Source organism: Protomyctophum bolini, assembly GCF_963924005.1.
Source record: "Protomyctophum bolini genome assembly, chromosome: 8".
Lineage (NCBI taxonomy): Eukaryota > Metazoa > Chordata > Actinopteri > Myctophiformes > Myctophidae > Protomyctophum > Protomyctophum bolini.
This window is the reverse complement of record NC_137869.1, coordinates 29,902,859-29,921,696: the sequence shown is the minus strand read 5'-3', so window position 1 is coordinate 29,921,696 and position 18,838 is coordinate 29,902,859. Positions and strand designations below refer to the sequence as shown.

Sequence of the window (18,838 nt, the reverse complement as noted above, 5' to 3'; positions counted from 1 at the left end):
TGACCCGGATGGGGTTTCCCCGTGGGAGGAGGTCAAAGGGGGGGTGAGTGTAGCAGAGCAGCTCACTGCCTCCGCCTGTTAAAAGTCTAATATCTCCCCTGGTCCATAGGGATGTCCCTTTGGTCTAGTGCATGGGTTTTCAACAGGTGGTCCGTGAAGGTGTTGAATGTGGTCCCTGACGATGCATGTAATAATGTAGGAAAGTGAAGATTCGTATTTGAATTTATTGAGTTGACCACAAGTTGAGAAACAATGCAGTAAATGATCTGGTGACAAATGATGACGCGTCGATGTTGTCAGTTACTGGGAAGTCGGATGTCAAGAACTTCCACAGAATAGTGATTTAGAATCTCAAGGGAAACCGTACCGGATTGCCTGGTTGAGTCACCATTATAAGGAAATGTGCCCATAATCAATCGCAAGTGTCTGCTTACTCAATGAACAGCAACATGAGTTTAATATGGAAGGTTAATATATTTCCCCCACACCACGACCATATCCCCCCTCCCAACACAGCAATGGTCGATTGTTGATTCTCAGTCAGGGTGGTGGTCCCCAGGTTGATTCTCAGTCAGGGTGGTGGTCCCCAGGTTGATTCTCAGTCAGGGTGGTGGTCCCTGGTTCATAATCAGTTGAAAACCCCTGGTCTAGTGGTTAAGATGTTGGACTTTCATGCGGGAGACCTGAGTTAAAATCCTGGGCGTTACATCAGCCCAAGATACCTCAATATGTAATGTAAAAATGTGTTTCATCTAAAGCAATTAAGGTTTAAGCTGCCTATTATTATTTAGGCCTACAGCAATTTCAGTAGCTGGATGTGATTAAATAAGTGATTCAAATCAAATGCTACAAAATGCACTCTAATGACATTCTTTTCTTGTGTGTTGCAAAAGAGTTGCATGGAATTAACATGGATTAGGATTTTATGAGCATCATTCATAAACGATGACAATGCAGACGGTGTAAATGAGCGCCATTGCTTCTCACCTCATAAGAATGTCCCATGTCTGTGTTTTGAAGTGTTTTTTAACTGAATGGCATGCTACTCTAGATGACGACACTTCCACTCTCTGGCAGCACATTGCCCCGCAATCAGCGGCTGTTAAAAAGTTACAAAACTGAACCAGAAGTGGAATCGGGGGGAGCACAGCATCTGGCACTGTCTTGTGCCTGAGAGAGAGAGAGAGAGAGAGAGCGAGAGACAGACGCAGTACTATTTACAGGTCCAGTGACAGTAGAAAGGACGGAACGGAACCGTTTTAGAGATCTTGAAACTCTTGTACTGTAAAATCTTCAGTGTTCATTTAACCCTGAGAGTGTATGAATGCAACCAAATGGAATCAATTTGGCTATATTTTTACACTCTCAAAATGAACTGTGGATGTTACTGCCTATTGCTATTATATAAAATTAAAAATATAATAGTTACAGTTTTTCGATTGTTAACACACAAGAATTTGGCACAATTTGCACAACCTTCACTTCATGTACCTAATCACTCAACACAATTTGCACTACATCACACTCCCTTATCTGCATTAGACTCTGACTTTCTTTCTTTACACTCTGGGCGTGTGTGAGGGCAGTCATGTACTGTATGTGGGGGATGTTTCATTTAGGGAACAGTTAAGAGATTTGATAGCAAAGAGTCATCATGGAAAAGGAGAGTCAGGGTTTAGCATTTTGTGTGTATTGTTTTCAGATTTGTGTGTGCAGTTTTGAGAATGCCATTAGGTTGTGAAAAACGTGTGTTAACAATCGTGAAAAACGATGAAATTATGATGAATGACATGTCAAAACTCAAAAGCATAAAATTACACAGTAAATAGTCTTGGTTTTTGTCTGGGGGGGACAACCGTCAAAGTGGAATCATTGTCTGAGCAGTAGTGGAAAAGCTACCACAGTTCATAGACGTTCAATAGTGTATTTGATTACAGTAGGCCTTTGTAGTACCTACTCAAGTTTCCTCAAGTGGTATGTATGTATGCGCGCGCACACACTTGCAAGACACGTGCAAACACACATGCACACATTTGCACGCACGGGTGTGCACACGCACCCATACACCTGTCCTAGGGGAAAGCGCACAAGCATGGATCAAACTGTTATAATACCTGTAAGGAACTACATATGAAATCTTACTTTGTGGAAACTGATGGCCCTCACACACGACCAAGTCCCAACACACACTCTTTGGGGATGTATCTCTCTCTCTGAGAGTGTAAGAGAGATAGACCTACCATACCATTACTTTTTTGGGGGATGCTGATATGGGGGACGCAGATGTTACATTGCATTGGCCAATGGCAAGCAGAGAGGGGCTGGATTGGTCTGCACTCGGTATGGCCCTTTCTTTTAAAACTCCTGTCCAGCCCCAACAACTCTCATATGAGTGAGACTAACAACTGGGCTCTCCTCTATACCTCCCACAGCATTATACTCCCACCTGGGAAGCCATCAGCTCAGTCCAGTTGCCCAGAGTTCATCCATCTATGCCCCAGAGGATCCAGGGCAGACAGAGCGCCCGGCTGGGACTGACAGAGTGACAGCATGACGGACATTACAACAGTGTTACTCCTGCTCTCTGTGCTGACTGCAGTGGCCCTGGCTCAAGGTAAGAGTACACACGATATACTGTAAAATGTGTTTTTTACAGTATATTGTATAGAGATTTTTTTTTCTTAGTTTTTTCTTCCCTTTAATTAGTGTATTGTTGCCATGTGGTTTCAACTAATTTGTTGAATATTATTATTAAAGTTGCCAGAAATAACATAAATGTCACCAAAACAAAAGGTGACAGAGGTCAGGACTAAGAGAATAGTTTTCTCTTCTGTGATTCAGTAGGTCCACTTTCGACTCGCACGCGCCTCCGCTGTCAATCAAAAGTGTGGCACATATGCGGCAGTGGTAGATAATGCCAACACATGCACATCGTTAGTGACATAACTGCAGACTTTTTGTTGACGACATTTCCCAGAGGATGTCAGTGGAGGACTGGTGTAGAACTGTCTGGTGGTGGTGAGGTCACACGATAATATGATAAGAGAAGCGTGTGTGTGTGTGTGTGTGTGCGAGTGAGCGAGCGTGCGTGTGTGTGTGTGTGTGTGTGTGTGTGTGTTTGTGTGTGTGTGTGTGTGTGCGTGCGCACACACACGTGCATGTGTGTCTGTGTGTGCATGTGTCCGTGTGCACACGTGCACACGTGTTGGGTTACAGACCACCACAGGAGATGTTGATCCCTATTTTAAGTCATTGGCACGTTCCATCTTGGAGCTAATCAGCAGCATGTGGCGACAGTGGACAGGAGTTTAAAAGCTCCCAGCTCAATAGGTTTACTTGCTTTTTGTCCATCACCACATCCCCTTTATAATACAGTGTGGGTCTCCAGTCCACTAATGCTCACTATAGGATGGTCATGGTACCATTTTCGTGCTGTGTCTCAGAGGTGGACTGTGGACTGTTTGTGCCTACAGGTGGCATCATCAGTGGTCACTTGAATATGTATTTTCTATTACCATGGAACCAGCAACAATGATGTCATGGTATAGGCACATTTCTGAACTATTCCACAGTCCACCTCTGAGACGCAGAGCGAGTAGACAGAAATGGTTGTAATGAGCATTAGTGAGGAGGACCAGTTATATGAAGATACTAGATAAAGTGTTCCTTAAGCCTTAAAGCCTGGCTCAGTTGTTTTTCCCGTATTTTGTCGCATTCAGTTCCCAATTCAAAGGGCTTTACACAAGACATTTTTGATTAAACAAAAACGGTACATCATGAATGGACATTTGAATATAACAGAATGAAAAATACAATGAAACGGAAATATAAGAGAACAAAATACAGTGCAGAAGAATGATTTTAAATAAATCTCAATATAAGGCAGTGGTAAACACAAAGGTTTTTTTTTGGAGTGGTGCAACCATTCCAAGGAACAGCAATGTCCGTGTCCGCCATATGTGACGCCTATGTATGTGACATTAATGAGCACGAGTATGACTATTAGTACCAGTAGGGGCGCTGTTGTGCCAGAAACAGAGAGAGAGATAGTGCTGTACTGTTGCCTGCTAATGAGAGAAAGAGAGAGAGAGAGGGGAATTGCACCACTCAGTTCACACAGGTGTGATTTTTTTTAGCTTTTATTAACCTTCCGTTTTGAACCTGGTAGTTTGTTCTAGATACTGTGTGTGGTGCAGAAAGCAGACCTGTCTAATATGGTTCATGATAGACCTCAAGATTAGAAATATATTGTCCCTAAACCATTCAGTGCTTTATAAACCAACTGTAATTCTTCTGACAGAGGGAACCTGTGTAAAGATCTAAGAACTGTAGCGGAGAGTTACTCGGACTCAACTGCAGTCATCTGATCAATTTATTTTAGGGAAGGCGGTCTGCGAAGAGGCTCTATGAGTCTTTCTGTTATAGTCTGTCTGTCCAGGGGATAATCTCGCAAACCGCTTGACCGATCGCCACCACATTTCTTGTGAACACATTCCATGTGTGCACAAGAAATGTGGTTTGCGAGATTAGCCCCTGGAAGTCAGTTGAGGTGATATTTAATATTGCCCAAAACATGGAAATGATTGACAACAGTACTGACATCATAGAACTGGCGTCATACGACTGGAGTCCTAGACTGGCCACATGCCAGAGATCCACATGGAAGCCACTGTTCTTAGACACTGTCTTGTTTGTTCCATGTTAGTCAACTTTCCATGTTTGCACTGATGTGCAAAGAACAGGAATTTGGATTAAAATGAGATACTTCGACATCGAAGGACACTCGAAGGATGCGATTCGTCAGTATAGACTAGAGGGTATGCGCGTGACATCATCATCAAATCCGGAAGTTATGCAGGAACACCTACTGAGTGGCAAAAAACTTCTTTCTGGCCTTGACAGCCCATACAGCCAAACAGAAAAGTCCTATCTGGTTGCATTAAACAACATTAAACTATGTTAAACTCACTTTGCCTGTTGCTTTTCCACTTGATTTACCACTCACTTTAAGCATGCGCAATTGCGCATACCCTCTATGGCCACACAAGGTTGATTTGCAAGTGTCCTTATTTCACCTTCAAGCCCAAGCACTGCCAGCAGTCCCCAAGATATAAAAGACGGTCACCAAGGAAACTGGCAATAATAACAATCCAAGCGCTCCACTTTCCCTCCTGCTGGGTTTGTGAGAGAAAGAGAGAGAGAGAGAGAGGAACAGGGGGAGGCTGGAGGGGGAGGACAGGTGAAATTTATGCCTTGCTGCTTTTCCTTATGTTTCCTCCTTGTGACATTCTGTTGTTCACGGTCCTCTGTCTTTCTCTCTGTTTCAGGGGTGTAACCCTTAATCAAACTATGCTAATTTAATCAAACCGATTTTAGAAAAACATCTTTTCGATAGCAAAAATTGTGGAAAATAGCAGATGTACAGTACAAGTTCACAACAGACAAAACCTCACGTGGGGAGCTATTTTTTCTGCTGGACTATAATCGATTTGGTCAATTTAAAAAAGTTATAAAACATTTGTGTTGATTTGTTGAAAAATAAAACTAAAACACGTTTATTTGATTAATCCAAAAAGCAATTGTTGACTGTTCTGTTCTTCCGATCATCCCTCTCACCTTGTCCCCCCCCGCCTCTCTCTCTCTTTCTATCTCTCTCGCTCTCTCTCTATCTCTCTCTCTTTCTATCGCACTCTCTCTCTCTCTCTCTCTTTCTATCTCTCTCGCTCTCTCTCTATCTCTCTTTCTATCTATCTCTCTTTCTATCTCTCTCTCTCTCTTTCTATCTCTCTCTCTCTCTCTCTCCATCCTACTTAGCTCTCGTTCTGTCAAGCGAAATTCTATCACCATTTTTCTTCACCCCTTCCTCCCTGCCCAGCCCCATAAGGCTCTCTCTGTCCCCCACTGTCTCCACCTCTTTCTCCTCTCACAGACCTTCTTCATCCCAGTCTCTGTCACTCTCTCCATCTCCCCCATGCAGGGTTCACAGATTTATGAGCTGTTTCCCTATTTCTAGGGGACAGCTGTTGCTGGATGCCCTGTGTCACCGGGGTGGAACACTGGGGCGGACAGCCGCCATTCAGTCCACAGTAAACCCTACATTAACTACGGTGCTATTCAAGACTCTGTGTGCCATGCAGTTAAACCCAAATGAGCTGTATTATTATTATCCTAAGTGAAACCAAGCACCGTTTGAACCTGCAATGGGCCAAGAGGCACTGGAAGCACCTTTATTCTCTTAGTACAGAGTTGTACTTTGACAGAGTTGATTAGGAGAATCAGCAGCTGTTATGTTTGCCAATCTGAAACCCAGACTGATGCGTGCGTGCGTGAGTGCGTGTGTCTGAGCTATGAGGAGGCTGAAGACCTGTGTCTGTAAGACAGAAGGGAATGGCCAGTTCTCCAGATGTTGACCACAGTCTGGTCCAGTCACTCTAAACAGAAGGCTGTATAGTCTATTACAGTCCATTGACTAGAGTGACCAAGACCGAGACAGCTATAGGGCTCCAAATCAAAGGCACAAATTCCTTTATTCCCATTCCATCAACCACAAGATTAAGTTATGTCCAATAACTCTCTCTATCTCTCTCTCTCTCTCTCTCTCTCTCTCTCTCTCTCTGCCTCTCTGTCTCTGTGAGGGGCACGCCGCTATCCCCTCCAATGTCAGGCTTTTGGAATTACGTCATATGGCAGCCAAGTCTATGTACTTTTAATGTTTGTTTAGAGCACTAAACATGATGGTCATGTGGCAGCCAAGTCTATGGACTTTTAATTTTTGAGAGAGTTTGAGAGAGTTTTTTAAAGTTTGTTGAGAGAGAGAGAGTGTGTGTGTGTGTGTGTGTGTGTGTGTGTGTGTGTGTGTGTGTGTGTGTGCATTTGTGCATGCATGCACGTGTGTTCCCACTTGCAGGCTTACATGATGTAACTGCAGATGAGAAATGTAATATCATTATTTAGTCTAAGGTTATTATATTTTGATTAGTTGCGTTTATAGCTGTGCTATTTTCATTTAGCTGTGCTATTTTCAGCTCCTGGCACTGTGCCGTTGTTGTAGAAGAGCAGAAGTTAAAGTGAGGATACAGGGTACAGGGGGGTTGTGTGTTTAATGTGTGTGTTTAATGGGTAGTGTGCAGACCGGTTGTGAATGACGAAAAAGTGTGGTGGAATCTGCTTGCAAGGAACACAAAGCCACTGTTATTCTTGTTTTGAATCCATCCGAATCTTGTGGTTGATTAGCTAATGTCACAGGAAAAATTGCATTTTGGATAATAGTCCACAGATGCTTAAGGAATCAGCCCAGGGCTTTGGAGATGAATAAGATGAAGTGAGAGAGAGAGAGGGGACAGAGACAGAGACAGAGGGGGGGGGGGGGGGGGCATGAGACAGACAGACAGACAGACAGACAGACAGACAGCAAAATTAGAGAGGCAGACTGAGAGAGCAGACAAGCATAAAACAGCTTCCACATGACATGGTGCACTGCACACGCACTTACGCACGCACACTGGCACACAGTTCCCAGGCATTCGCTCACATACATTAATTCATAAGAGGAATGGTTTGCCACATCCTTGTATAAATAAAAATAAATAAATGCCAATGATTTAGAACAAATACCTCCTTATTTCCTAAATCTGTGACTAAAGAAAGAGTTATATGTGACAGATGTTTCCAGTTGCACTCACACGCCACATTACGCACAGTGAAAGCCCATAGAAGTTAAATAAAAACTCTCAGAATATATAAATGTAACATTGTACAAATATATTTGCACTCAGGGTTTTGCTGTGTAGACTATGTCATTGTGCTTCTGCATGTAGAGGTCCAGAGATGTTGGTCAGTAACTTAATACTAAGTAATATAATATAATGACTTTCCACAGTAATGAATAGTGTAAATGACTTCAATTGCAAAACAATAATTTTATTATAGTTACTAATCAAAGTAACTCCATTTTTTTAAACAATATATTTATTGCGTTTTTCTAACAAACAGACAATACAACAAAACAATACATAATACATCAGACAATACAATTACTTAAAATGAAAAACAAACAAACAAAAAGCAAAACAAGAACATACAGTACATACATAAATATAGTATAATAAAATAAAATAAGGTCAACAACAACAGAGTCCTTATGGCCACAAGACCAAACCAAGCTGCAGAGAATACAATTAGACCTTTTCAGTTTCCACCATTAAATAAGATAAATCGTTAACCGTAATATATTGGATAAACCGTCCCCATATCTTATCAAACATCTTCTGTTTATTCTTCAATGTATAAGTAATTCTTTCCAGAGGAAGACACAATGATAACTCCATAAACCACTGAGCAATACTGGGTTTGCCTATCTTTTTCCATGATAAGGCTATAGCCCTTTTGGCTTGTAAAGTAACTCAATTTGACCGATTTGTGACTCCTGCTGAGAGATACTCTTCCAATAAAGGGACTAATAACTAGAATATAACAAGTAGTGTATAATTACATTTGATTACAAGTAACAAGTAAAGCAATAGTATTATTTTAAGGAGTAAAAGGCCCAAGTAAAAAACATATTACACTTCCTTGGTAACTTGTGTAAAACTGGACACCACGACTCAAACTGCATCAACAAATGCAACTTTTCACCTTTATTCTTTGTGGTATGGTGGTGTGTACATACCCATTTAGAATGTTTCTGTATCAGTGATTCTCAAACTATATCATGTCAAGGACCCCCAGAATTATATGTAATTTCCCCCATCTGAAAATATGTTGTTGCAGGGACCACCCAGAACCAAAGATTTGAGTTAAAAACGTTTGCTCTGAAAGAATATTCAAAGATTTGCACCACATTTTCACAAATGTCGAAAAATAGCAGATCTACAAGCTCGTATCACGGCACTCGGTGCCGCTCTGTGAGCTTGTAGATCTGCTATTTTTCAACAGCTAAAGTATAACATAATGCTTAAAACACCTAAAGGGGTTCCCGTCCTGAATGGGTTAAAAGGGGTGTATGTTTGTGATTTTTTTGTTCAACCAAGTGTTCAAAGAAATTAATATTGTTATCATTGCTAATATAAACTCATACAGGATAACAAGTGGAATTGCAAGTGACGAAACAAAGAAAATGAGCAGACAAAATTGCAACTGGAACACTACAATAAATAAATGAATCTGATAAAATATTACCACACAGCTCTCTCTCGTCAATGGATCTGTATCTTGATCTGAGAATGAATTCCTTTTTACTGTAGCTGGAGAGATGGGGAGACCAGTTTTAACAAGAACATTATTTTTATCCCATTAAATAGAAATCCTATCACACTCCCTAAGCATAAGCAAATCTCACTTGGACCAATCTGTTACTTAACAAGGGGAAGAAGAGGCGTTTTCATTTGTAAGTATCCTATTGTAAACAGCTGGGTCCAGACGTGCTGGAGGAGGCCTGTCTGCCGACGTACCATCTGGCACAGCGATACCTCTCCGATCCGACTAAATCAATTTTCAGTGCAACTTCATAAAGTCTATACTGCCCCCACCCCCCACACCCTCTCTCATATTCTGCAACGTTTTATTAGCCACTGGCAAAGGCCGCACGCGAAAAACTCCAGTCTTGGAAAACTCACGCTCACCTTAGAAAGTGAGGACAGAGTGAGAGATTTCCCTTTGCAAAGAGAAAAAAACATTTTCAGCTCACTCTTCTTATTTCTAATATTTATTTATGATTATATTAGCCTGCACGTAACCCATTAACAGGAGAACGTTTTGTGATGTTAAAACTTTGAATTCAAGACCGTGCAGACCTTCAATAGCACTGTTCAGCAAAATAAAGCTTGATTTATACTTACTGTAGTTGTATGCTGGCAAGTTGTGGATCTGCGGTATTTGTACACTTTATGAGTTACGCGCACACACAGTAAGGCCCATCTACCAGGCAGTCATTTAGCTGGGGGTATCTGGACCCCATGTAGAGAGAACCATTGCAATAAACTCATGGTTACTGCCTGAACCTGGCCATTAAGTACAAAAACGCGGGTGCTAATGTATGGTTTCCGTTGACTGAACTATGTGTGGCCCCTCGCCTTCGCTGTATCTCCTTACCTTTCTCAGAGTTTATGGTGGGTCAAGGTTGAGGTCGGCTGTAGGGACTTAATGTAAACCTTATTGTTGGGGGTTGGCGTCAAAAGGTGAAGCTGAACTGGAGGAGTGATGTGTCCTTTTCAAGTAGGATGGACAGTCCACCATCGTTCAGCATTCCTCTGGGTTTCCAGACAGAAGGAAAAAGGAGAGAGAGAGTGTGAGGCCAAATGAAGTGCAGGCACAGTGAGCACATGGATAGTTCCCAGACAAGCCCAGTTCACTACAACAGCAGCAGCAGCAGCAGCAGCAGCAGCAGGGCACCTTGTGATGGATTTACCTTAACATGGAAGAGGAAATCATTAGTTCCAACCCCTTAACCCATTTAGACCTTCTACAAATGTCTTCTAAAACAGTTTTATGAAAAGTATGCTTTATGTCAGCGGTTCTCAAACTTTTTCATGTCAAGGTCAAGGAGCACCCCCAAAATGAATGTATGTGAATATGTGAATAACTAGACAGACAAGCAAAGATTTGATTTAAAATAAAAATGTTCGCTTTAAAAATATAATATTCTCATAGGGAAATCTAAAATGACACGGTCTTACTTTCCCGGTATTAATGGGTTAAAGATCTGTTTGAACTTGACTCTCTAGATGAGGTAAGCTCTCTCGCGTACCAGACACATGAAGCAGTGCACGATAAAACGTAGTCCTTTATGAATTCATAAAGTGTTAACAAGCCACTTAAAATAATGATAAGTGCTGCTATACCACAATGAGAACCAGGCAGGGGCATACCCTCCATAAGGTCACTGTCCTAAGATTTTCTCTGAGTTTGTATTATCCTCACCTCTTAATGGGCTACCATTATGCCCCTAAACGCTTTTACTGCTTCATTGTGATTATGAACATCTTGAAGTGATAATCACAAACTAAATGGTCCTGCAGAGCAAAACCCAAACGCCTCTGTCATGGCACACACACAGGCAGGGAGCTATTATATAACAATACTCATTTTGAGGGGCACTAAACCGTCAGGCCGTTAGTCCAACTACGACGTGGCCGGTTAAGACTCACTCCGTGGCCGGTTAAGACTCGCCCGTGGCGTCTGCGTGCAGTTATGGTTAGGGTTAGAACTTGAGGTCGGAGTAATGAGCGGTCCGACCAGTGTCACTACCCTAGCCCCTCCAACATATGGCAGCCAAGTCTATGGACTTTTAATGAAGTAAAAAAAAAAACAGCACCACTTGTGACGTCATGTGGCAGCCAATGTTTTGATGTTTGCTTAACAAACAGCACCCCAAAAAACAGGACCTCAGCCAAGTCTATGGACTTTTAATGTTTGTTTAGAGTACGATTTTAGTTTAAAGAAGTACAAGTGTGATTTATTTGATTAACTAAGCTGAATATTTTAAGGGGACAAAATAGATGCGCTTGAGGAAAGGCAGCATAATGTAATTACGGCGCAGCCACTCCTGAGGATGTGAAGTGATTGGAAGCCATTTAGCACGGTGTTAATAATCAACTCATTATACGAAACAATGTTCAAGTTCACTTCCATCAATCAGAGTGTCATCCAAGGATCTCAAGCTTCACAGTGCTCATTTTAATTTGGACATTTGCCATTCACTTCATTCATTCATTCCTTTAGCACTGCACTTTGCTTCTGTAATAACTATTTTAATTGTATTTAAATGTCCTTTTATGATGCGTTTGTTTTGTTTTACACTTTTTGTTAATGCATGCTGTTAATATTTTGTGCAAGGCACGTTCAATTGTCTTATTGTCTAAATGAGTGCCACAAATCAACTTGCTTTCCATCAGTGTTGGAAAGTAACTAAAATAACTTTTAAAAGTAATATTGTTATATATTTTTCCAGTAACTAGTAATATAACTAATTACTTTACATTTTGAGTAATAAGCTTACTAATATATATGGAAAAATGGTGCGCACTTGTCTGTATGAATGAATTATCGGGTGTGGAACTTTTGGCAGGGAGTAATGTGTAAAGTAATAATATATACTTTTTTAAAGTAACTATAGTAATAGGTAAACTTTTCCAATACTGCTTGCCATTATAAGAAAGCATGCTCTCCTATCTTTTCTTTTTTGTTATCAGTTGTTTTTATTTAGCATGCTGTACTATTAACTCTTCACAGTTTGAACTTGAAGGTTGAAGGTATATTCAGTGATTAGTGTAATATTGTTTGGAGGAATAACATTCCATCCCGCACTTTTGTAATATCTAGCTTGTAATTGACAGAGTAGTAAACTAGATAAAGTGCCCCTCGGGGCACAAGTCTCCACCAGGACAGGTCAGGTTGTGGCCTCCTGGTGGTGCTATAATAGGCCAATGTGAAAAGGGTGGGATATATTAGTAGGAAAAGTCTGTGAAATATTTCACTTAAATTGCACGCTGCGTTCATGATTTGAGGCGTTTTGTTCTAAACGGGCCAATCCTGCAAACTTTGAAAGCCAGTGTTAGCCAATTAGGATGGAATATGAAATATCAGACAGATCCGTCTTGAACACATGACTATAGACGTAATGTGTAACGATTTGCGGGATTTTTGGACAAAATCTGGAGGAGTAGTGTTTTTCAAAAGTCGGCCTCCTGGTGGCGCTATAACAGGACCGTTCTGGACGATTTGGGGCAGAGGTTAATCATTGGCATCCAGAGTGTGTGTGCAGAATTTGGCATCGACCGGGTTAACGGTGCCGGAGATTAGCTTGTAACAGACGGACGGACGGACGGACGGACGCACACACACACACGGACGGACACACACACACGTGCAAACACTTTTAATATGAAATATCTGACAGATGCGTCTTGACCACATGACTAGACTATAGTGTGTAACGATATGCGGGATTTGGAGGAGTAATGTCTGGAGGAGTAATGTAAAAAAAGTCAGCCTGGTGGCGCTATAACAGGCCGTTCTGGAAAATATGGGTCTGGTAACAGAAGGACGGACGGACGCACACGGACACACACACACACACGGACGGAGTGCAAAACATACTCTCTCCCCATGCCTTCGGCCTGGAGGAGACAACAATGCAGGGGAGATGAGGGTTGTGATTGATTTGGTTTGAAACAAAACAAAACATCTGCCTGACAGAAAGTGCTGTGGAAACATTTGTTTCTGCTTATCAAGCCATTCCATTGTATCTGTAAGAGATTGGTGATATGAGAAGTGAAAAGCAATCAAATGGCCCCAAGGCTGCAGCACAACATTGACATAAAACCTATGTTATATATATATGGTTCTTGTAGTCTTTTGGCATAACAATTCTGCTATGAAAACGCCATCCAGCACAAAGTTAATGATTGAAAATGAAATCTGCTTGTATGTATATAAATAACAGTAATACAGTAACTTCCCTAGATTTGTTGAGCAACAATCCTAGTTTAAAGTAAAGAAGGGTTAGATTTGTTAAATGATGATAATAAAATACTTGTTTGTAGGTCAACAATAATTTTCTAGATCTGCTATTTTTGTTATTTAAAAAACAAAACAAAAAACTAAACATTTAAAACTTTTTTTTTAATTGTCCAAACTATTTTATCAATTTAAAAAAAACACCCAAAGGACGAGACATTTTAATAACCACACACGCGCGCACACGCGCGCGCGCACACACACACACACACACACACACACACACACACACACACACACACACACACACACACACACACACACACACACACACACACACACACACACACACAGAGAGAGAGAGGTTGTATAAGCTGCCTTGTCTCACAGAATTTCTGTCATAGAGCATGGCATTTATTTTTTCCACACATCCTGTCTCAAACGCCAAGATGAAAATGTCAAGCAAACAGCTGACGCTTATTCAAAAAACAGTTAAATTGGTACTGTAGGAAAATCATTTTGCTTCAAAGCAATAACAGAAAGCCATGTCATAGCGTGTGCTTAATAAATCAGGATTTGGAATTAATGAAGAGTGTCAGTGTGAATATCTTTCTCGGTTCAGTGAGGCCATAGTTATTAAAAGTTGTGGCTCGGCACTGGCAGTGTCTTGCCACTTGTGTGTAAAGGGTCTCACAGCTGTAGGCAACCCCCCGCCCCTCATGATGCCTGGCACAGCTTTACATGGGGTGCGTCTGTAATCAAAGACAGACTGCTACTCAGCACGGCTAATGAACAGATCAGATACAGAGAGAGAGCAGAGGTATATGAGGACAGCTGAACAGTGGGGACTCCGCTTCATCCCTAACATGCTATATGCTGCTTTCACAGTAGGGAAGAATGGTATGTTGTTCCAGCGACAACATGGCGATATTATATAGTACAGTAGTCATAGCATGCAGTCACAGCATGCAATGCAAAGCAAATTGGCACATGAGCACAGAGCACCATTACGCTAGAACTCTTTTGCTGCATGCTACTGTACAAAACCATCTAAAATTCCCCTAATATTTTATAGAGTAATACATTTCCAAATGGTCAAAAGCAGCCTATTGTATATCTGGTCTATGACAGACAGAATTCAACCTTTGTCAGCCTTCTGATTGGTCCCTGACTGACTAACCAGCAGCCTCTTTCTGCCTTGTTCTGCCCTGGTTCCGCCTTGTTTATGTTGAATTTGCTAAAAATGAGCATTTGCGCCTGTCGTAGACATGCGCAGAGCAAGTTCAGTCAGGGAACCTCAGTCAGCGCGCCGGCCGTTAATTGGGCCACCGCAGCATCATCCACATGATTCACTCAGCCAATCACAGCTCACCCCATCTCTCATACCGGCTACTTGAACCAGAGTTTTGCATTCCTCTGCCTTGCTTGCCCACTGCTGCTGTATCAGCGTGCTGCTGTCATACAACCTGCGCTCAATTCTGCTTGCTTGCTTGCTGCTGCTTTATTGTATACTGTGCGCTGCTGTATACAAAGTGCTCACCCACCTCCACCCCAGCTACCACCTGTCGTTTTGGATCTACTGTTTTAGGTACGGGGGGATTCAGAGTCCCTATGGTCGGGACTGATGCGCTTGACCTGAGTACCTAAAAAAGCAGATCCAATACATCGCCAAACCATAATAAATATATTGCATTGATTATCTTATATTCAATAAATATATATATTACATCCTCCTTGAGTTGTCTGACTGAACATTTTTTGGAAAAAACTAAAAACAAACATGACAGTCACCATGCTGCACCTGTGATGTTCCTTTTTACTGACACCAAGTTTAAAATAAGAATTGAGTGCACATAATTATCAATATGAAGCAACTGAAAAACCTGTTATTTCAGTGGTAGTGGATGGAGAGAGAGGATTTTTGTCCAACCACGAAACGGTAACCAATGGGTGCGAAGAGGGGCACAACCACGGGCGGGAGTTGACAAAGGGTGGCAGTGGCCCCTATTAAACAGCTGAAAACTACACCGACCAACTTCCCACTCTGGAAAACACACTCTGGTACTCAACGATTACGTGGTGTGTGCAGTTATTGTTGCCTGATTTTGCTGGCTCTGCCAGGACATGGAATAGAAAGGATCACAGTAGGTCCAGGTTCATGAGCAGGTAATCAGTCCAAACAGGATGAGGCACAAAATGGACAAGAGCAGAGGTAATTCCAGGTAACAGGCAAGATTTCAGAACAGTAATAAATAGGCAAAATAAAAACTGGCAGAAAATGTGTATGATTCATGAGCAAAGTAGAATGGCATCATCAGTATCAGTAGAAATGAGCACAGTCGTGGAATGGGCACAGGTGTAGAAATGGGCACAGTTGTAGAAATGGGCATGGTGTAGAAATGGGCACAGGTGTAGAAATGGGCACGGTGAGCTGCTGTGATCGCCGGCGTTACAGGCGAACAGAATGCATACAGTGACTTGTCACAGGTGGGGCCTGATGTCATCTGTATCAAAAGCCTGCTGTCTGATAGGGACAACGTTCAACGAGATAATTTAGCATGGGTGAGGAGCAGGGAGGAGAGGTGGACACTAGGGAGGAGAGGTGGAGGAGAGGTGGACACTAGGGAGGGGAGGTGGACACTAGGGAGGAGAGGTGGACACTAGGGAGGAGAGGTGGGCAGTGGGCACTAGAGAGTAGAGGTGGGCACTAGGGAGGAGAGGTGGACACTAGGGAGGAGAGGTAGCAGCAGACAGAGATGGAAGATGAAGGGCTGAGGGAGGAAATGCGGTAGGTGATGGAAGCAGAGGAGAGGAGAGGCATCTATTTTTAGCATTGGCACAGTTTCATAGAGGTGGGTGTGGTACAAAGGGAAATACTGTCCGTCTCTCTGTCTGTTTTAAACAGAATAAGGACAGCAAGGATAGGAAGGATAGAAAAGCAAAAAAAATAATTGAGAATAAATACTATTGGATAAAGAGAATAATACTTTTCCATATGGATCATCACCACAATTTTGTGGTGAGACTGAAGATTAAGCTGCTATGCCTGGACCAAGGACCAGAACATGCTTAGACCTCTGCGTAATATAATGTGTGCTGTCAGTGTGCGTGCATATGCGAAGTGTGTGCGCGTGCATCCGTGTGTGTGTGTGTGCATGGGTGCGTGCGTGTGTGCGTCATTTGTGTTTATGCATGAGTACAGGTATATGTACTGTATATGCATTGAAGCGTGAGATCCACTGTCATACACACAAACGCATCCATGCAGTAAAACACGTATGCACGCAGACACCTGTCTACTACATGAGCACACACGCACTGAAACACGTTCCCAGATGGGATAACAACCATGGATTTCCCCCGCAGTCCGTAGTCCGTACACCCACATCCTGGACTGAGACATTCCACTGACATTCACAGACAGTCTGAGTCCAACTGATGTAAAGCATTAGTGCAGAGGGTCTGGAGTCGGGGCCCTGTCTCCGGGAAGATGATGGTGGGGTTGTACCAATTATACAATTATACCAAGTCTGTTGAATTCCTTCCCCCCCCCCCCCTTTTTTTAGCATAGCCTAGTGAGTTTTGTCCTTTTTTTTAAGGTTCTGGATGTCATAGGCCAAATTATACAGTATGCCTCTATTTACAAATATGTACATACTGTACCAAGTTTAAATAAGCAAGAATCATAGCATTGTAAATGTAATATAATATATATCACTTTTTAAATATTTCATCTTCTAAATTGCAATATAAATCAAGTGTGGGAATCGCCAAAACATTTCCCCCATAAAAAAGTCCTTGTATAAAATGTTTAAGAACCCCTGGTCTAATGCTTAATGTATGCTCCATTGTACTATGGTGCCGTGTGCCGGAAATAGAAGATCACATTTCTGAAACTTGTATGACGAGGTACAAATAACTTAACCACTGGTCTTAAACCAAACTTACTTCATCACTGGGGTCCCCCAGGGCCAGGGGTCTGTACTGGGGTCCCCCAGGGCCAGGGGTCTGTACTGGGGTCCCCCAGGGCCAGGGGTCTGTACTGGGGTCCCCCAGGGCCAGGGGTCTGTACTGGGGTCCCCCAGGGCCAGGGGTCTGTACTGGGGTCCCCCAGGGCCAGGGGTCTGTACTTGGCCCCCTCCAAATGTCTTTGCATTTTTGTTCTTTCTTCAGAATGTTGGTCTATTATTCCCCAGAATAGGGACACTAGGGTTCATATGGTTAAAGGGATATTTCTCTTTCAAATCAAACAAACATTCTCTCTTGTTGATGAGCTTTGGATATATTGTGTATTATGTGATGTGCTTTTGTATTACACGGTAAAATCCTCAGTGTTAATCTAACTCCAAATGGAACCCAATGGACACATACAAGGTCAGAGTTAATGGATAAATTAACCCTAAGGACATGGGCTAGGGAGAGATGCATTGGTACGTAGATTATGCTGGAGAAGAACCTTTTACAGTGGAGATTTGCTTATGTATTTACTAGACCCATCAATCCTGAGAGAGCTTCAGCCATGGACAACTTGTCTCCATGGCTATGTTCTGGGCAGTCCATGACCAGTTCATTCCACCTCATGCTGGTTATCTTGGCCTGTGCCGCTGTCTCATTTCTCCAGGTGTTCCATGGACGCCCTCCTTTCCTTTTCCCTTGTGGCTTCAGGTCAAACCCTCTGTCTTGTGATGTTGGTGGAGGAGGCGTTTCGGAGGGAATGCCTCATCTGCCCCCTACCCGTCACCTGTGAATCTCCTCTACAGCAGTGGTTCCCAAACTTTTTCATGTCAAGGACCCCCAAATTGGCACTAATTAGCCCGCGGACCCCCAGATAAGATTTTTACGGCTCCAGCAGTGATTCTCAACTGTTTACCGTAATTTCAAGGACCCCCAGTTTGACATCCATTAGTCTACGGACCCCCATTGAATGGCATTTATATCTCTGGGACCCCCCAATTAATTTTTTCAGCAAATGAAGAAAATCTTATATTTTGAAGCAATACTGCCTCATCAAAGTTGGTGTCGTGACTTTATAAATTGTCAATTACTTGCATGAGATAAGGAGAGGGGGTGGAGTTAGTTGCTTTATAGCAGACAGTTTGAGGGTCCAATGGAGTTAAGAGGTTTTGTCCGAAGCGCTTTTTACTACTTTCCATTGGTTCAATATTTTTTCAACCCACACACAGACGTAAAGGGTATCAGTAAGGGTATTAGTATATGGATATATGTCAATCCTTCCCCATCCATCCTTCCTCTTCGATGTCTCCCTTTTGACTGATACCTGTCCATTTAGACTCTAGACAGGCCTGCCCCAAAGTTATTTGTGCAGCCGGCGAAAACTAGAGTTCTCAACAGGCCCGAAAATGAAGTCCCGGCCCTACCTGGG

General features: G+C 42.4%; 1 protein-coding gene across 1 annotated transcript in view; it reads left to right on the top strand.

Moving 5' to 3' along the window:
• The first annotated feature begins 2,402 nt into the window (after positions 1–2,402).
• The window catches only part of cilp2 (cartilage intermediate layer protein 2), a 37,020-nt gene continuing 20,584 nt past the window's right edge, over positions 2,403–18,838 (top strand). Inside the window, exon 1 of the mRNA XM_080770840.1 lies at positions 2,403–2,614. Coding sequence (XP_080626966.1) covers positions 2,551–2,614 — 64 coding nt within the window. The 5' untranslated portion in view covers positions 2,403–2,550. The remainder of the gene's footprint in view (positions 2,615–18,838) is intronic.